Source organism: Triticum dicoccoides, chromosome 2B (genome assembly GCF_002162155.2).
Source record: "Triticum dicoccoides isolate Atlit2015 ecotype Zavitan chromosome 2B, WEW_v2.0, whole genome shotgun sequence".
Lineage (NCBI taxonomy): Eukaryota > Viridiplantae > Streptophyta > Magnoliopsida > Poales > Poaceae > Triticum > Triticum dicoccoides.
The window spans coordinates 180,633,991-180,654,657 of NC_041383.1; the positions used below are offsets into that span (position 1 = coordinate 180,633,991).

The following is a 20,667-nucleotide window of genomic DNA, read 5'->3' on the forward strand; positions in this document are numbered from 1 at the left end:
ACACTGAATTGACGCATGTCATCTTGCTGCCGAGGAGCGTGAGACCCACCTCTCGGGGGAGGAGTGGGCACTCAACGCCTATCATCACGATCGTATCGGTCACCATACTGGTCCCGTCGATTCTCGCGTCCTTCACGCCGCGGAGGCGATCTGGGGCTGTGAGCCGACTGAACCGTATTCGCAGTGACGGATCGACTGTGAATTCTGTTGCATGACTGCAACACGGCTGAATTCTGATCTCCTGCTGCCCGGAGCAAATCTCTGATCTGCATCAAGCCTCTGCCAGCCTCCGACTGAGAGGGCTGAATGGACTCTGCTATACGGGTTGCAGCTGCTAACTTCTGAATCGGGTTCGATATACCTGAGTCGGCGGGAAGAGTTGACGCCGATTGGAGTCGGGTACTCGTTGCCGCGCGCGCTCGTCGAGTGCTCGCTAAAGATTCTCCAGACGAGCGCGTTCATCCAAGTTGGCCAAACGTGCCTCCTCCAAGGCGCGAGCCTCGGGAGTTTCTCCTGCGATGGGAGTATGCAGGGCATCCACGTTCCTGCGGCGAAGCTCTTCCCTTTGCAGGGAATTGAGTGGCTCGGGTTGGTACTCTTCGTGGACTTGTGCGGGGTCGCCTCCACCGTCTACCCCGTCCTCACGGGGGAAACCGGGAGGGCTACGAGGTCCGTTGACCATCAAGATTTCCACCGCCGGATCACTGCTATCGCACTCGGATGCAGTCTCTACGGAGCCAGTCGAACAGGCCGTAGAGGGACTCGTCGGGCTCGATTGCCGCAACTTGGGGGGTGGCCGTCTGGCGAGCCACCGCGTGCCGCACCCACCGCTAGAGTCTCGACCGACCAGAGCGCTTGCGCTGGCGGGAGACCGGGAGGGTGATCGATAGGGGAGTCGACCGATATGGAGTCGATGGTTGCCGCAGCAGAACGCCGCGGACACATGCACGAAAATGCGTCGCACCACGGACGGGGAGCGCATCAACGTCGAGTGGAGCCTCCTGGAGCCAAGCAGAGTCATCGGCGATGAAGGTGAGAGCGCCGAGACGGATCTCGTGGCCCTCGACCAAAACTCCACCAGCAACCATGATGAAAGTAATCGGAAAAACTGCAACTTCTCCAAAAATCGCTTAAGACACCTGCCCCACGGTGGGCGCCAACTGTCGTGGTTCTAAGTCTGACAGAAGAGTGGGGGGTAGGTATGGAGAGGCAAGGTCCTAGCTATGGAGCAGTTGTAAACACCAAGAGATGTACGAGTTCAGGCCCTTCTCGGAGGAAGTAACAGCCCTACGTCTCGAAGCCCGGAGGCGGTCGAGTGGATTATGAATGTATGGATTACAGGGGTGCGAACCCTTTACACTGAGGAGGAGGGTGGCTTATATAGTGTATGCCCGACCCCTCCGGTCCTCAGTAATGCAGGGTTTAAAAGTACATTAAGTCTGGGCGTTACTGGTAACGCCTTACATAAAGTGTCCTAAATGCCATAAAGACTACTTAATTACAGACCGTTAGGTTGCAGAGTGACTCTTGATCTCCTGGTGGTTGAGTGAGTCTTCATGGTCGAGTCCTTCGAGTCCGTCGAGTGAAGTCTCTCTTGGTCGACTGGAAGGTAGTTTCTTCTGAGGGTGTCCTTGGGTAGGGTACTTTGATCAGGTCTATGACCCTACCCTAGGTACATGACTTCATCACCCCCCGCACACCTCCTCCCCCTAGCTGCACCTCCCTGCGCTCATGGAGACGCCATCTCCCTCGCGCATGTCATCTCCGCATCATACTTCCTTCCCCTGGCTCTGCTTTACCTCCTCCTCCTTGCTCACGCTGCCGCCATGGCATGCCGCTTCGGCCTTCCATTCATATCTGCCACCACACGCCTTCTACGACCTGCTGTTAACGGCGCCACTCCTAGAGTCCCGGTTGTCGTGCAGTGAGTAAATTGCTGAAAGCCACCACATTCGTGGCTGAGATACTACAAAACCACCGCTTTTGTCCAAAGTCACAAAAAACCACCAACTCTGTGGCAAGTGAATAACAAATCGCACTGATTCGAAACTAAGCGCGTCTAATAGCAAAACTGACGGGTGGGACCCGTCTGTCCGAGCTGACGTGGCGAAGACTAGTCCTAGTCAATGGTTGACATGCTGAGATGGACGGGGGTCCCACCTGTCAGTCACACCTCTTCTCTTCTCTCCTTCTTCCTCCCCACATATCTCTCTCCCTCACTACCAATAGTGTCGCCCCTCCCCGCCGCCTGACACCGCCCCTTTCAGCACGCCTCCCCACCGCTAGGTGCCGGCCGAATCTAGTGCACCGTAGTCATCTACGCCCGCCGCCCCTCCCCGCACACAGTCCCCTCCCTGTTCGCCCCCGGGCTCGCAACGGCGACCACACCAGCGCCGGGCGGAGGGGGCTCAGATCGAGCTCGAGCTCGGCTCTGGAAGCCCCGCCGCACTGTCCATGGCCAGATCCGGCGACCCTGGAGCCCCGCCTGCCCTATCGTTTGCGACCTCCTCCACAGATGCGTGGCGGCACCGCCTGTTCGGGAGCGGGGCGGTGGCGCTGCAGGCGCGGACTCGGGATGGCGGCAGGCGGGGGCGACGAGACTGCAGGCACTGTGAGGGGCGGCGACGGCGCAAGTGTAGGTGTGAGGCAGCGGCGCTGCGGGCGGACGTGGGATGGCGGCGGGCGCGTGGCGGCGGCGCTGCAGGCGCATGCGCGGGGCAGATGCGTTACAGGCGCGGGGCAGCGGCGTTGTGGGATGGGGCGGGGCTTGCCGGCGGGCGCACCTCCTTGAGCTCGGCCTCCAGCCGCCGGTGGAGTTCTTTGTTTGAGCCGGCCGCCGGTGGAGTTGATGAGAAGGCGACGGAGAGAAGTTTGAGGAGGAAGAAGAAGGTGTTAGACAGACAAGTGGGACCCCTGTCCACCTCAGCTGGTCAAATATTGACTAAGATTAGTCTTCGCCACATCAGCCCAGATATATGGGTCCCACCCGTCAGTTTTGCTATTAACGCGGCTTAGTTTCGAATCAGTGCGATTTGTTATTCACTTGCTACAGAGTTGGTGGTTTTTTGTGACTTTAGACAAAAGCAGTGGTTTTGGAGTATCTCAGCCACAAATGTGATGGTTTTCAGCAATTTACTCTCATGCAGTGCAGGAAGAAGAAGATAGTCAAGAAGAGCGGCAGCGCGCCGCAGCTCTGCTCGGTGCACGACGGATGTTCAGTTTCTTCTCTGTCCAAGATGCCATCGGGAATGCCCAGATATGGCCGAGGTGCCGTCGGAGGCCGCGCCCACCTTGCACAGATGCCCGATGTCGCCATCGTTTTTGTTTGTCCTATCAGCGTCGCCATTTTTTCTTGGCTGGGATGTTGCTGACGCCGCCCAGTTTTGATCTGGAAGCCGTCCCCGGCGCGTTGGACAGATGCAGCTACCGAGTTCAGTATGATGTTCGGAAACCAGTGAACCACCAAGCGTGGAAAAAATCCCACAACAGCAGCGGTAACAAGATATCATTGATCCTACTACAGTATGTACTCCCTGTTTAGATCGGTTAAGGGCCAATTTCAATCAAGCATGTACTGTAACAGTTAACTGCAACAGTAAATAATCACCTTGAGTTGGTGTTCAGAAAGTCAGAGTTTTTTTTTGCAAGATAAAATTAATACATATTTTTGCACTTTCAGTTTAAAATTAATTAAGACTTTCGCCTCATAATCATGCCAAAAATATGGGATGTGAAACTAATTCCAAAATGAGTACATGCATCGTTTGGCAAAATAATCACAAGGCATGACCAACAAGCAGAGTGGAGCTAGGAAGATTTCAGATAGGGTGCCACCTCCATGAAAATTGTTTAACAAAAAGGTTCTCGGTGGCCATGAACACCCGATGGCAATGCCCCTGATGGCAATGGACAAAGTCATATTTTCAACTGCCTCTTGACAGACAGTTAATGGTCAACTAAATAGCCGTGAAATTTTTGGGAGAGGGGTATTTGAGTGGCACATATGGTTGAAATCTGAGTAGTAATAGTCTACAAACAATAACAAAATGAAATGTTCATGTTTTAAAAAATGTTTGCAAATAGTATAAAATTTCCATGAATTCAAAAAATATTCTTGATTTTAGAAATTGTTTGAAAATTTCTAGAAGTGTTCATAAATTTGAAAAATGTTCACGATTTCACATATGTGCATGAGTTCAAAAAAATGTTCTTGATTTCAGGAAAGAATTGAGAGTAATAGTCTATCTCGATGATGCAGCAAAATATGGTCATGCCATTGGAGATAATGATTATTTTTTCTCCCGTTGCAACGCACGGACCCTTTTGCTATTATTATATATAAAACGAAAAAACAAGAGTAATTGGGCCGGCCCAGAGCTGGGGGCGGAGATTGTGCACCAAGTTGCGAAATGTTCTGTAACGGGCGCCCTAAGCGCCAAATAGGAATGCTCTTGCTTACTGCAAGATGTATCGGGTAGCAACTAATCAAGGGACCCCTCGCTGAAGGCGAGGGCGAATTGGGCCGGCACGGGCATACGAAAGGCCACATCCTCGTGTTTCTTTTAACATTCTCTGTGTTCTTTTTTGCTTTATTTTCTTACTTTTTTATACTATAAATATTATATATAATACAAAAAATACTCTACAAAAAATATTTGAAAATGTTGCGCAAGCATTTAAAAAATGTTAAATGTGTATAGTGAAAATGCTTATCACGTACACAAACAATATACAACGTGAAATGTGTATAGAAAAAATGTTGACCATGTACTTAAAAAATGCTAATCAAATAATTTTACAAAAATGTCTGAAAAATGTTAAGCTTGTATTTTGAAAAAAATGTGTATATAATTTTTTTCATGTATTAAAAAAATGTTAAACTTGTATTTGAAAATCATAAATGTGTATAGAAAAAATGTTGAACATGTATTAAAAATGTTAAACTTGTCTTTGAAAATTTTAGATATCTATACAAAAAATGTTAAACTTGAATTTGAAAAATTATGAATGTATATAAATGTTTTTTGACCATGTATTAAAAAATGGTGAACTTGTACATGAAAAATCTTAAATGTGTTTAGAAAAAATGTTGAGCATGTATTAAAAATGTTTCACTTGTATTTGAAAATGTTAAATGTGTACAGAGAAAATGTTGACCATTTATTTTAAAATATTAAACTTTTATTTGGAAAATGTTAATTAAGCATTGCAAATTGTTAAACATGTATAGAAAAGTGTTGACCATGTATTCAAAAAATGTTGACCATGTATTAAATAAAATGATGATTTTTTATTTGAAGATTGTTGAACATTTGTTAAAAAAATGTATTAGATATATACCAAAAGTGTATATAGAAAAACATTGAAAACCGAGAGAAAACAAAAAACCGATGAAAAACGACAAAGAAAAAGAACGAAGAAAAAAAAGAAAAGAAAAAAGGCAACGAAAACCAAGAAAGAAACAACGAAAACAAAAAAGAAGAAAAGTAGAGAAAATAAAAAACCAATGAAAAACGAAGAAACACAGTGTCAAAACAAAAACAAAGCAAAACAAAAGTCGGTGGAGAAATCTGGCTATGTTAGGTCAAGTGCGCCGCTCCTTACATAACTAACACAAACTTGACAATGGCGTGTTGGCTAGCAGTTCTGGAACAACGAAGTACAGGGTTGGGAGAAATAATCTATTTTTTTAGAAAAAATATTTTTTTCTTTCATGGGAGGCGTAAATTTGCTTTTCATGGAGGCGCAGATTTGCTTTCGCAAGAGGCACAAACGTGCCTCTTGGAAAAGGGGAAATGTCTTGTTTTTTGTTTTCTTGGGAGACACAGATTTGTTTCTCATAGAGTCATAGATTTGCTTTCGCAAGAGGTACAATTGTGTCTTTCGGAAAAGAAAAAAGAAAATACATTTTTTGCTACCACAGCAGGCACAGATTTGCTTTCGTGAGAGGCATAGTTGTGCCTCTCGAACCCCCACCCCCCACCCCCCACCCCCCGAGCGTATTTTTGCTTCCACGAGAGGCACAAACTTGCTTCTAGTGGATGCATATATTTGCTTCCGCGATAGGCATGAAGAAGAAAACAAACATATTTTTTTATTTTGCTTCCACGGGAGGCACACGTGAGAAGGACAACTGTGCCTCTTAAAAAAACATTTTTTTTCTTCCATGGGAGGCACAGATTTGCTTCCGTGAGTGAAAAAAAACACATTCTTTTTTTCTTCTACAAGAAGCACAAATTTTCTTCTCATAAAGGCACAAATTTGCTTCCGCGAGAGGCACAACCACCACCGTCATGGAGCCATAGGAGGTCATTGCAGGACAGTCTGCAGTCACCCCAACCGATTGATCGGATCTTGATCACCACCACTAAGCTATTCATATAGCATGGACGATGAGGAGGGGATTCAAATGAACGTCGCAAAACTTAGAGCATCTACAGTCGGGCACCCTAAAGCCGCCTCAAACGCCTGGGCGGGCCGCCCGGTCACTGACCAGTCACGAAATTTCGACCCAAGTAGACTCCTTAAACATACCTCAAATGCACGGGCTGACCGACACCCCTCATTGCCAGCTCAAATATGGAGCGGATATAGGGGCACCGGGGTGCGCCCGCCACATCAGACCAAACAGCCCGACCCCAATCGTAAATTGCACCAAATTCACCAAACCCTTCCTCCTCTTGCCGCCCTCCAACCTTTCCCGCGCCCGAGCCCTCGTCGTCCGCCACCCTTGCTTCCCATCCCGCCCACCGGCTCGGATCCGCCGCGTAGATGTCATCCAGCCCGTCCCCGACCGCCGCGACGGAGATGCAGTCCGCCTCGTCTGTCGGCATCGCTTCCTCGGCTCCGTCGTGCAAGGCAGAGAACGTTGCCCGGAAGATGCGGCAACGCCAACAGCGAGAGAGGGAGGCAGCGATGGCGTCGCAGGGAGGTGCGGACATGGGCTTGCTTGCAGATAAGAAGAAGGAGATCAACGACCGTAGGGAGTACGAGGCGGCAAGGGCGGTTGCGGCAGCGGCAGTGGAGCATGCTGCTAGGATGCAGGCGGAGTAGGACGCAAGCATGGGCTCAGAGCAGGCGGCTTGGATGTCGTCCGGCCAGTGATCCGACAAGCGAGCCATCGTCACGTTCAGATATGGATTTCATTTTGGCATGTCCGGTTTGTTGAATTATGATTTGCTTTGATTTGTTTCGAACTGTTGAATTCGGACAATTTGTATCATATGATCTAAGTGCATGAATTGCATGGATTTGAGGATTGACATTTGAGATCTATGGATGTGCGGCGCAACATATATGGGCTGGCGGGCGTTGTCCGTAGACGCGCCCGGACGCGCCTGTGGGCGTGTAGGGGACCGGATTTGTCAAAGTCGGTTGTAGATGCTCTCATGGAGCCAATATTTTCTCCATTAGACAACGGTAATAATGTTCGCAGAACACTGGTAGAAAGTTATTCGAAGAGTCAGACTGGCCCATCCTAGCCCAACTCAACGTTTGTATTCACAGCTCACTTTTCTTTAGACCAAATCACCGGTTACACCTCATACGCCGTTGCAGTGAGAAAATAGAAAAGGAAGAATCATCACCCAACATAAACTGCATATTCTCGCCGTTTGGCAACACTAGGAGTACGTTTGTACGTGCATGCAACCCTGAACGAGTCTACGGCCGGCAGTCTAGCTAGATACCATTAATATGGATCGGACGACAATTAACCTCGTAATCCCCGTCAATGACAACGACTTTGAGACTCATCACAGAGACCAGCACGGCCCATATATAAGCAAGAAACTTGCTTCTACAGCAGATCGATGTTAGATTAGCCACCATTAGCAGTGCAACTGAGCATTAGTCCTCAAAGAGCTAATTCATCGCATCACCATGTGCTGGCTCACAGCTAGACGGCGACGTCAGGCCGAAGAGGAGCGCCGGAGACTGGTGATGAGGCAAAGAGAAGAGGCGGAGAAGCGAAGAGAAGAGGCGGAGAAGACGCCCTGCTTCCGCTTGAGAAGGAACCTGGCCGCCTACGAGATGGAGGAGGGAAGGAGGATAAGAAGGGCTGCCGAGAGGGCCAAGGCGATGGAGAACGTCGAGTCGGCCGGCAAGGTACAAGGCAAGGGGAAGAACGTGTCACCACAGGAGGCGAGAATGGAGAAGGAGAAGATGAGGAAGGACAAGAAAGAAGAGGAGAGGCTCAAGGCGAAGGTTGAGAAGGAGAGGAAGAAGCGCGAGGAGGAGGCCAAGAAGAAACGAGAAAGAGAGGCCAAAGAGAAGGAGATGGAGAGGAAGAGGAAAGAGGCGTCCAAGAAGAGAAAGACCGCCAAGGGAAAATGATGATGGAATGTTGCTTGATCACGGTAAACATTGGTCCATTGTATATCTCTTGTTTCTGTGGCCTGCACTCATGACAGGAAGTTTTTTGTTAATTTCCTTTGAAACCACGTCCCATTTTAAACCCCGTGCTATCACGGGAAGTGTTGTAAACTGATTGAGCTTGTGTGCTTGTGACATCAGGGAGCTTTTTAGTGTGACTAAGTACTAAGTACGACACTCGGTCACCTTGTTTTTTCATACGGTGCACACGCCCTAAGAAACATTTCTACTTCTAACTTGGCAGTTAGAAAGACTTTTTTTTTGTGTGGGTAGCAGTTAGAAAAACTTGCTCAGTATATATGTTTTATTGTACTCGTGCAGATCTGACAAGATAACTAAGAAACATTGAGTAGGGCATTTTCGAGACCGAGCTCCATGGAAGCGTTAATTTTGAAAAATTCAAAGTTCAAACTTTTCACTTAAAAAACTTTAAAAATAAACATATATACAAAGTTGTAATGTTTATGCATTTAAAATTTCAGGATGAGCGGAGGAAGACATGACGAGTGCCTTTCCTGCTGCGGTTGGTGCAGAAGAAGCTGAAGAAGCAAGTGTCACACAATTGTGATCTTTTTTTTCTTCAAAAGTACGTCTAGTTGTATCATATTTTTATAGAAGTCAGAAGTCAAATACAAGAGACTACAACTCGGTGCGAAACCCCTGAGTGAAACAAACGATTTATGGAAGTCAGAAGACAAGTACAAGAGACTACAACTCATGTGCGAAACCCCTGAGTGAAACAAACGATTAGCTACCGCAAGAAATACAAACACAACACAAAAGAGCCTGCCATAAACAGATCGTCAAGCCGCATCTCGATCAACACCAGACACCTAAGAGCAACAATTTCAACCGAGTTTTCCTTGTTGACGCCTGCGTTCAAATCTGTAACAAGAATTGACATCGTTCACCAATTACTTTTGTCAAAAATAAATACTTTGCCTTTTCGATAGACGAAAAGATGATGCCGTTGGATTTGTGACGGCCAATTTGTTAGTTTGGGTTAAAGAAAATAACTACTCCCTCCGCACCGGTGCATAAGTCGTCTTATTAGGTTTTCGTAAGATGATTTATGCACCAAAAATGACATGGGAGTGCACCGCGCGCGTAATTAGCAACTCACGATTCAGAGCCAGTCTCTCTTATCCGCGGAGCAGCAACCTCATCGACCCACCCACCACACACACATAATACACCGGACTGAAACAACATGCCCGCACCGATTCAGAGCCCCGCCGTCTTTTTCCAACCTGCCGAGAGCGCGAGACATACAAGAGCTAGCAAGAGCATGGCCATGGCGCCGTCCTCGAAGCCGGCCAAGACCACGACGCCGCACATCCTGCTCCTCCCCTACCCGGCGCAGGGTCACGTGAACCCGTTCCTTCGGCTGGCCAAGGCGCTGCACGCGCGGGGGCTCCACGTCACCTTCGTCCATACGGAGCACAACCACGGCCGCCTACTCCGTTCCCGCGGCCTCGGCGCCGTCACGGGCGCCGCCGACGGCTTCCGGTTCGAGACGATCCCCGACGGGCTCCCCCGTTCCGAGCACGACGCCACGCAGGACATCTGGGCGCTCTGCGAGGCCACGCGCCGGGCGTGTCCTGCCCACCTCAGGGAGCTCGTCGAGAGGCTCGGGAGGACGGAGGGGGTCCCGCCGGTGACCTGCGTCGTCGCCGACGGCGCCATGGGGTTCGCGGTGCACGCGGCCAAGGACATGGGGCTGCTGGCGTACCTCTTCTTCACCCCCAGCGCGTGCGGCTTCTTGTGCTACCTCAACTTCGATCAGCTTGTCAAGCGAGGATACGTGCCATTCAGAGGTAATGAACTGTGTTCATCATATAGTATATCACCTGTTCTAAGCATAGCTATCACATCTGTAGTACTTAATACAAAGGACATAAGAACTTGAAAAGCCTACTAGCTAGATCAGAGATGGTTTTTCATCCGTGCCTAGTTCAATCTCGCGGATGGTCATCGAGCAAAAAGACAAAGGAAAGGTCATGCTTCAAAGATGAACCATTTAACTCGGCTTTCATTGGATATTGGTACCTAGCTAATCAATGTATTTCGTCATAGACTTCCGACGTTTCAGTCACCTATACGATAGTGAGAACAACAGGAGAATCAAACTCTTTGGTCAGCTACTTCAAAAAGATAATGTACCACTTTCAAAAAAAAAAGATAATGTATAAATATAAGGCTATAGCTTTTTATATTTCACACCGAATCTAGTCATGTGTAAAATAACCTCAAGTGGGCCGAAAGGTAACTCGTTTGAACGTCCTACGTAGCTGATTGGTTACTCGACGACACCAACACTCCATTTTTATTCAGTTCACATATTGAGTCAAAACTTTGATCAAGTTATATTTCCAAAATATCATATTAATACCATTAGATTCATCATTTGAAAATATTCACATATATTTGCTATTATAAATAACTAAATGTTTATATTGTTTTTAATAAACTTGCTCAAACTTTATTCAGTTTGACCAAGAACAAAGCTAATATGCAAAGTTAATAAAATAGTGGGAGTTTTATTAACACGCCCCAAAGACCAAACTGGTCGGGTCCTATTTATAGCTAACCACACAACAACAATAGAGGATCCCGGAAGCACCGGCTTCAGAGGTGTGACACCCTAGAGCATTGCCCTAAACGACAGGTTTGCTGATATATGTTTGACACCTCTCTCTCTCTCCATCAATTCAGACTTTTGAAAAAGTTCGCAGACCCATAAATTCAATATGGTATAGAGCCAAGAGGTCTCGCGTTCAAGACAATACCACTACATCGATCCCATGTCTAAGGTTTAAAAAAGCCTAGACTTGAGTGGGAATGTTGAAATATGTTGACAACATCTCACATCAGATCGTACTTTTAGATAAGCTGGCTGGAGCATGAATACAATATGGTTCCCTAATACTTTGACGCATAGTCTATTCCCGGGAGCACTTGCTTGAAAGATGTATCACCAAGGATCACTAAGTTCTTAGTTCTAATTAACAGAGCAACTACAAGATTCATCCACCATCGTAAGTATCTTATCCTTTTTCATAATGTGGCTTGTCCTCTACTCGGTGTGCTTCTATATACCACTATAACTACTAGGAAAACACCACTAGTCTTCTAGCCTAAGCCTGATTCGCAAAAAAAGAAAAATCTAGCTCTAAGCTTTTTTCGATAATTCAATTTTTAAGGGTCCACAATCATTGGTTAAACCAATAAACTTTTGTAGTATGAACATGTGTACACTTAGTAAGCCATTAGTCCCTCTATCATTTGTCATGTGTACACTAGTGGCACTAGATGCACTTTCACCTTGCGCCGCCAAAAGTTCCAAATTTTCAAATTGATAACACGATAAATGTTAGTACCTATATAAAAATAGTTAGTGGTAGAGATGGTCATATTCATACTGGAATGCCAAGTGGTAGAGAATAAAATTTCATACAATTCCTTTGTCGTCTCTTCCCTGGAACCCACTTGCTTTTACAAAGAACGGGCTACTATTAACACTTACACAGTTGGGTTTCATTTACTCTCTTTGTTGCTCCGACCATGATGGGATATTCTATAGTCGTTGAGTGACTCAACATAACACCTTTATTATCATCCCCTTTATTAGTAAAGATATCCAGACTATCTATTGATCCTTGCATTGAGCTAAGATATTAATAAGTAGACACGAACGTAATGAAATAAAGTTAGGTAACTAGAGTATTAAGCAAATAAGTGGTAGATGGTCAGCCATTTGCTAGAAACTTCAAGAGAAAATTGGAAGATGATTAGTATTTGTCCTTTTATCGTATCAGATAGAACTTCAGCTATAAATCTATAATATTGGAACCGACATGGTAAGATCTACTCCCTAAAGTTGGGTCATCTATTTTGGAACAGAGGGAGTAGTAACTACCAGAACAGAAAACTAAAATGTCTTCAAACATACATAGATCTCATCACAAAGAGCCCGACGGTGCAAATAGAAACGACAAAATTTTGGTGACAATAATGGTGCACGTGGCGTAAACATCAAACCGTGAATCTAGTTTATGGGGTATAGTGCATAACTGCAATATTAGGGGATGTCTTGCTTGGAGAGGTGTGGTCATGTGAGGAGCAATTCACTCTTCTTGACATTTTGATCGGTTATTGAACCATTGGTGTGGGTTGATTTATGAATTGCAGAGTGACCCGCTCTAGAGTACCATCCTTTAGAGTTTGAACCTAATTACACATATATTGTTCTAGAAGTTTACTTGCACATAAATTTGTTATGTCATTTCTAAAGGGGATATTCCACACACAAAATCTAGGGATGAGCTTACTTAAGTGAGCAAAATATTGTGAGTTTCTTTTAGAACATAGACGTCAGAGACGTCCGGCTTTAAATTAATAAAGCCCTCAACATAGGCAGCGTGCAAACATGGAACAGACCAACTAAACGGAACCAAAGCTAGACAGCCAAGTTTCAAAGAAAGGCCAAAAGGCGAAAGCGTTGATAAGTGCGTTACATGGCATAGCCAGCCAGATTAACGAGCACGCAGGCTCAAAAGAAGCAGGACCAAAAGGGCTGCCTATCCCTATGAGGCAGCAGACGGAGGAGACGAGGCTCGGGACGCCGAGTAGACTGTGCGGAGCCATGCGATAGCTTGTCGATGGGGATCAGCTTCCTGTTGTCTTCCCAGCGGAGCCCACTGCTGCAAGAATAAGATGCATTTGAAGATAACATCAGCGGGGTGAGAGGGAAACGCTCCCTCAATAGTAAACTTGTTACGAATATGCCATAAGGCCCATAGCATGGCCAAAGCACACGTCCACATGATCCGGCGTAAAGAGCCCTGGATCGAAGATAAGTAAGACACAAGCTCAGAGCGTGAGCGTGGATCCCAATCCACCCCAGCGGCCTCACGGACCGCGCTCCAAGCAAAACGCGCCAAAGGGCAGCGGAAGAACGTGTGGTCAGCATCTTCCGCGTTACGACACAAAGCGCACGGCCCGGAAGCAGGGCCATTGCGCTTAGCTATATTGATAGAGGTAGGAAGGCGATCTTGGCATAATTGCCAAAGGAAGACCTTAATCTTTAGCGGGATTCGCGCCTTCCAAAGCCCCGTGGCTGCCATGGGGGCATGGCCGCGGCACAGCTCTCTATACATTGACTTGACAGTGAACCTGCCAGAGCCCGAGAGTCTCCAAGAGACCTCGTCGGCGGAGTCCGACAAGCGTACGGTCGCTATCAGAGCCCGCAAGCGATCCCACTCTGGCTGCTCCGGCCCCAAGAGCTCCCTTCTGAAGTAGATGGGGGGCGGGGTGGCACTAAGAGCCGACGCCACCAGTTGATTGGGCTCAACCGCGATGGAGTAGAGATGGGGGAACTCAGACCAAAGGGGTTGCTGGCCAATCCAAACGTCGTGCCAAAACCGGATGGAGCGGCCGTTATTAACCGTGAACCTCGCGCCCCTGGCGAAGTATGGTTTGAGGGATTGGATGAAGGTCCAGAAAGGTGACCTGAGAGGAGATGCCTCAAAGAAATTCCCATGCGGGAAGTACTTGGCACGGAGGAGGTCAATCCAGAGGCCGGTCCCTCCCTGGGACAGCTTCCAGATCCACTTGCACATAAGTGCAATGTTCATCAGCTTAGAGTTGATGATCCCGAGGCCCCCCTGGGCTTTAGGTCTACAGACGGCTTGCCACTTAACCATGTGGTACTTCCGTTTAGGGCCCGCTCCTTCCCAAAAGAAACGTGCCCGAGGTGTGTCCATTTTCTTATGGACCCCATCAGCCAACAAGAACATACCCATGGCAAACATGGGTAGGGACGAGAGGCTAGAGTTAGTAAAGATTAGTCTTGCCCCTGAAGACATAAATCGACCTCTCCACGGACATATCCGGTCCGCCACCTTAGTGTTGAGAGGTTCCCAATCGGCAATCGAGCATTTCTTCTCTGCGATCGGGAGGCCAAGGTAGGTAAACGGGAACTTTCCAAGCTTGCAATTTAGCAAGTTGGCCACCCGTTCACTTTCGGCCGCGTCCATCCTATGGACACCACTTCACGTTTGTGGAAGTTAATTTTTAGTCCGGACATGAGTTCAAAACACAGCAAGATGGCCTTAACCGTTGCTATGCTGTGTGTGTCCGGCTCAAAAAGGAGTAGAGTGTCATCCGCATACTGTAGGTGTGACACCCCTCCAGGGATCAGGTTGCCGACCACTCCCCTGATGTGGCCAGCAACGCGAGCTTTGTCTAGCATGGCGCCCAAGGCGTCCGCCACAAAGTTGAAAAGCAACGGTGAGGCTGGATCCCCTTGACGCAGCCCACACTTGTTGCAGAAGAAGTTCCCTACGTCTCCGTTCACCGCTATCGCCGTTTGGCCTCCCGAGACCAATTGCAGCATACGGTGAACCCAAACTGCCGAAAATCCTCGATCCAGAAGGATTTGTCGGAGAAACTCCCAATTCACTCGATCGTACGCCTTCTCGAAATCTAATTTCAGAAGTATTGCCGGCTGGCGGCTACGTTTGAGCGAGTGAACGATCTCTTGGAGGGCCAACGGGCCCTCCAAAATGTTGCGACCACGAATAAAAGCTGTTTGGTTCCTACTAATAATACGATGAGCCACCGAAGACAGGCACGTAGAACAAGCCTTAGAACATATTTTAAACGGGACGTTGATAAGCGCTATTGGGCGAAAAAGTCTAATGTTGTCCGCGCCCTGAACTTTGGGGATAAGCGAAAGAACCCCAAAGTTAAGGCGCGAGATGTCTACTGTGCCACGCATAAACCCGTTACACACCTCGAAGATAGGGCCTTTGAGGACTTGCCAGAATCTTTTGAACATCGCCACCGGCCACCCATCCGGGCCCGGGGCCGTGTTAGATTTCATCCCAAGGGCCGCCTGGTCGATCTCCTGAGGGAGGAAGGCGAGACCCAAGCCTTCATTCTCCTCGTCCGAGACCCGCAGAGCGGGATCCCAGACATCTGGCCGCAGGCGGGCCCTGGACTCCTCCCTGGAGCCCAATAACTCGATGTAGAAATCGTAAATGTGACGTATGATATCCTATTGGCGCAATAGGAGCCCCTGCTCCGATTGCAACCTCAGGATGGCGCACTTACGTCGCCGGCCGTTGGCATAGGCATGGAAATATTTTGTGTTCGCGTCCCCTTTGAGCGTCCACTTAATTCCACCCCTCCTACGCCAGTACTCCTCCTCTGCACGAAGGAGGGCCTCAACCTGGGCCTCAACCGCGTATCGCTGGGCCCAGTCTTGCTCCGAGAAGACCTATGAGTCCGCAGCAGCGTCCATACGGGCAAGGTCCGCCACCAAACGCGCTCGGAGCAGCTTATCCTCACGGCCCTGGTTGGCCCCCCAGCCTTTGAGGGCCGCGCGCAACCCCGCCCCTGCGGTAATCCAGAAATCCATGGGTCCTCGCGTGTGCCCGATCCGAGCAACACATGTCTCCCATTTGGAGAGGAAGATTTGTTCAAATTCCGGGTGTTCAAACCACGCAGTTTCAAAAAAAAACCGTGGGCTTCGTTTTAAACGATCCTCCCCCGAGGAGAGGATTAAAGGGACGTGATCCGACCCGATCCTCGTTTCAGCGTGGAGTGAGCACATGGGAAAGAGCATCTCCCACTCCGCGGACATAAAAACTCGGTCCAGCACTGACCGAACCGGTGTGAGTTGCTTGTTTGTCCAAGTATAGCGTGCACCCACGCAAGCCACTTCCCTAAGGGCCATTTATGCAATCGCGTTATTGAACATGGACACCCTTGTCCAGTTAATAATCCCGTTGTTCTTATCCGCTCCCGAACGGATTAGGTTAAAATCCCCACCCACGACGAGAGGTAAGTTGTGGACACCCAAGGCCGCTACCTTCTCCTGAAGTTCCCCCAAGAACTCGTGTGAGTGTGAGTGATCTGCCGGGCCATAGACCACGATAACCTCCCACTCGCGGAGTGTCGCGCGGTGGCGGACGTGTGCCGACACGAAAAAACGACCGGCATCCCAAGCCACCACCTCGCAGCAAACATGGCTGATGCCAAGGAGCATACCCCCAGAGTGGCCTATCGCTGGCACCCAGTGCCACACGAAGCGTTCGAGCGGGTCGATGGCTAGCAGGTCTCGGTGAGGGAATTCAGCCTTGATGGTTTCCTGCAAGCCAACTACATCGATGTTTTTGACGCGAATGAACTCTTTTAGCTGCGTCCGCCTCCCAACGTGGCCGTAGCCTCGGATGTTCCAGAAGATGAAACGCATTTAGATTATGCGATTGCGGAGGCGGATACCACGGGCGGTAACCGCCTTGGCCACTCGCCGTGTCCTGACAGGACCACGGGCTGGGGGGGACGGTGCAGCCCCTGCTGCTGTGTCCACCCGATCGGGCCGAGCAACTGGGACCAGAGAAGCCCCTGCTTCTTCTGGTACTGTCGCAGCGCGGGCCGCCACAGCCTGGGCAAGCGCGGCCTGCGCGATCTCCTTAGAGCGGATGAGAGACAGCAGCTCTCGGGCCTCTCCCTCATCAGACAGATCAACCCCACTATCCACTAAAATACCCCCAAGGCGCTCATCCGAATAATCGTCGAAAATCGTAAAACGGGGTAGGGGGTTACCTTCGGTCTCCATGTTCTTCTGGGCCAGCAAGAGTTGCGCGCGTTGGAGAGCAGGGAGGTTGCCCTTGGCGCCCTTTGGCCGGGAACTAGCCCGTTCCTACGCCACCGGAGTCGCCGCCACCGCCTTGGAGCGCTTGGCCGTGGAGATGGGCGCCGCCTTGGTCACCTCCGCCCGGAGAGCGTCAGAGGGAGGCGGGGGTTCCACCTGCCCGTGCCCCCCGACCGTACCGCCAGGGGAAGCCAACGCCATCACCACCATCCGGTGCGAGACAGGCGTGCCCGCCCGCACCGAGGGGGGACTCGTTGGCGCCACCGGGGGAGTCTTGCGGCCCGCCGTCTTCTTGTGGAGCCGCACCCCGCCACTCCCCAGACCGCGCGCGGACGTGGGAAGCCCGTCCTTCTCCACAACCGGGGAGATGAGCATGGAGCGGCCCTCCAAGTCACACGAAGCCGAGAGGCCCTTGTCTAGGTCGAGGCCGAGGGACATGTTGGAGCCGTATTGATTGAAGCCCGTCTCGTTGCTGCCCACGCCAACTTGACGCTCCTCCAGGTCCTTCACGGCCCCCGCAGTCGGGGCCACGGCCTCCGAAGTCTTGTCCTTGAGGCCCAGCTTATCCCAAGTCGCAGTGTCGATGGAGTCATCCCCCATGCTCGCGTCCTTGTCCCTGTCTTTGTCCTTGTCCATGTCATCAGGTCCCTTGTCCATGCTTGCCGGGGGAGGGGGAGGGGGGCACCACCCTGCCTGCCACCTGCCTCGGCCTCCATCCGAATGGTAAAGCCCTCACTGTTGAACCAGACTTGAACATACCCTTTGATCTTGGCCGGGGAGCGACACGCAAAGCGCATCCGCACTGGACCCAGCCCCGCCAACGACGCCTTGTCCACTTCCATCGGGCGCCCGATCATCACTGTCCCAGCCATGAGACGGTCCACGCGACGGTGCTTGGGTGGCACTCCCCAGAGTTTGACCCACACATCCGGCATGATTTCGGCCTTGGGAGTCTCCAGAATTGCTTCCTTGATCTCTGCCATGATGTCGTTGTGGGAGAGGTACAGCTTACCACTTCGCGTCGCCATTCGCAGCATGGCCTTGTTGGGGAAGACGACGGAGAATATGTCGTCCCCGACGGCCGCCACCTGCCAATCCCATTCCCCTTCTAAGAGGTGGGGGAGTTCCGCCTCCAAGATGGGGATTGACAGCTTGCCGGGCGCCGCCGAGATGAGCGCCGCGTCCGCAACCACCGGGGCACTGACCTCCTCGCCCTCCGTCTCCACGTAGGGGAGGCAGAAGAAGCCCTCGCCGGGGATGGCGTTGCCCATGATCTGCATCAGCAGAGGCCGACCGCGCGTGGGGCAATGCGCCGATGCGTGCCCCTCCTCGTGGCAGACGACGCACAGAGGCTTGTAATGGCACATAAAATATTGTGAGTTTGAACTGCAAAATTATATTTCCATCCCCAACGGGGTATTTGGTAACAGAAAAAAGGAACTATATTCATAATTTCGTTCAAAATGTCGCTGAAGTTAAGGCAATAGTGTCATCCATCTTAAACTGAAAAAGAATTATGTACATTGGAATATTGATTTCGGGGGATATACATTGGAACTTTATTCTAATTAACACACGTTCGCACAGATGAGAGCTACTTCACCAACGGGTACCTGGACACCCCCGTGGACTGGATCACTGGCATGATCAGCAACCTCCGCCTACGTGACTTCCCGACGTTCATACGCACCACCGACGCTGACGATGTGATGCTGACCATCAACATTAAGCAATGCGAGCTCGACGCCCCCGCCGCTGACGGTATCCTCCTCAACACCTACGACGACCTCGAGCGCGCCGCGCTGGACGCCATCCGCGAGCGCCTGCCCAACACCTTCGTCCTCGGGCCCCTCGGCCCGGAGGTCTCGCCGCCGTCGTACCTCCCCTCCCTCACCTCGAGCTTGTGGAAGGAGGACGACCGCTGCGTCGCATGGCTAGACGCGCAGGCGGCGGACTGCTCCGTGATGTACGTCAACTTCGGGAGCATCACGGTCGTGACGAGGGACCAGATGGTGGAGTTCGCTCGGGGGCTGGCCGACGCCGGCAGCCCGTTCCTGTGGGTTGTCCGGCCTGACATGGTGCGCGACGACGGCGATGATGATGGCAAGATGCCGGTGCCGGATGGGTTCGCGGAGGAGGTCGCGGGACGAGGGCTGATGGTTGGGTGGTGCGACCAGGAGGCGGTGCTGGGCCACCGCGCGACCGGGGGTTTCCTGAGCCACTGTGGTTGGAACTCGACGTTGGAGAGCCTGTGCGCTGGCGTGCCGATGTTGTGTTGGCCCTTCTTCTCAGAGCAGGTGACCAACTGCCGGTACGCGTGCGAGGAGTGGGGTGTGGGCGTCCAGATGCCGCGCGAGGCCGGGAGGGGAGAGGTTGAGGCTGCCGTTAGGGAGCTGATGGGCGACGGGGATAAGGCGGCGGCAATGAGGAGGAAGGCAGCGGAGTGGAAGGAGAAGGCCGTGAGGGCGGTCGCGGCGGGTGGGTCCTCGCAACGGGACCTCAAAAGGTTCGTCGACGAAATTGCGCGCGTCAAGGGATAGAGGACTCGTGTCATGCATCCGGTGTGTTCTTGCTTCGTTGTGACCTTTGGTGAATGGTTTATGTGAAGATATTGTTTGAACTTGTCTTGTAAGCAGCATATAAACTTTTAGATCCACATTGAACTTGGGACAATATATAATTTTTGTTCGGGCTAGAAAGTTGGTTCAACTTCTTCGATGCTAGTCGATTTTAGGACGAGGTTGAAGACCGACCCCAGGCAAGGTCAAGCCATGACCTTGCAGCGAGCTGCACGTCCTAGGCGGAGACAAAGAAGCGGGTTCACCAGTGCGGGTCAGTGGAGGGGGCTTAAAGTGATGGCCGCCGTGGCGACAAGCACGATGGTTGGGGGCGGGCCGGCGGCCGGCGGCTGCATTTGGATAGGGCGGGCAGGTGAGGGCGAGCAGGAGGAAGAAGAATGCACGGCGGTAGTTGGATGTTTTTTTGTGAATCGGTGGTAGTTGGATGTCAACAGAATGTTCCAAAAAAAAAAATCGCCTGATCCAGAATTTTTTTGGGGCATATGAGGTATATCCATATTTGTTTGTTCGTCCTATTCAACTTCTTCAATATGTTTGCTTGGCATTTGCCAAGAACAAAGGTTGAGTTCTGAGTTCAATTCTGGTAAGCTGAAAGACTCTGGAGCAAACATAAGACCACGAGAACGTACTATTTGGGCTTATGAGATCGGAGTCTTTCAGACATGTTAAGAGGTTCGGGCCTATCAGTAAAATGTCTTATGGTTGCACCGCCTTTACGAAAAAGGGGTTTTCCCCGCTTTATAGATAAAGCACCATCACCAACACATGCAAGTAAGAAGATACAAACGCACTCCACCACCACACTCAACTCACACACCAAGGCGAGATACAAAGGTGCCAAGCACCAAACACATCACAACAATCAACCGAGGGGCGATGAGATGGACACGGCCAAAGAGGGGACTCCAAGACGATGCCTTTAAGAAGGATACGACCGTAAAAAGCCATCATCGTCTGATCCAGAAGATCAAGTTTTCACCCGGAATGACACGCAGGAGGTAGGAGCACCACGACGAAGCCTGCAGGGAGCGGAACGACGTTCGCGGACGCCGC

General features: G+C 50.4%; 1 protein-coding gene across 1 annotated transcript; it reads left to right on the forward strand.

The window, feature by feature from the left end:
- The first annotated feature begins 9,574 nt into the window (after positions 1–9,574).
- On the forward strand, positions 9,575–19,710 carry LOC119362921 (UDP-glycosyltransferase 85A2-like). Its single transcript, XM_037628202.1, has 2 exons — positions 9,575–10,190; positions 18,623–19,710. The coding sequence occupies exons 1-2, from the start codon at positions 9,584–9,586 to the stop codon at positions 19,573–19,575; spliced, it is 1,560 nt and encodes a 519-aa protein (XP_037484099.1). The 5' UTR covers positions 9,575–9,583; the 3' UTR covers positions 19,576–19,710.
- The last annotated feature ends 957 nt before the right edge of the window (positions 19,711–20,667 follow it).

What these genes read in the sequence shown, in the direction of transcription:
- LOC119362921 (XM_037628202.1), top strand. Translation starts at nt 9,584, where the DNA reads ATGCCCGCACCGATTCAGAGCCCCGCCGTCTTTTTCCAACCTGCCGAG. An exon ending in AGGATACGTGCCATTCAGAG is followed by an intron (nt 10,191 to 18,622) that starts GTAATGAACTGT and finishes ACGTTCGCACAG; the next exon opens with ATGAGAGCTACTTCACCAAC.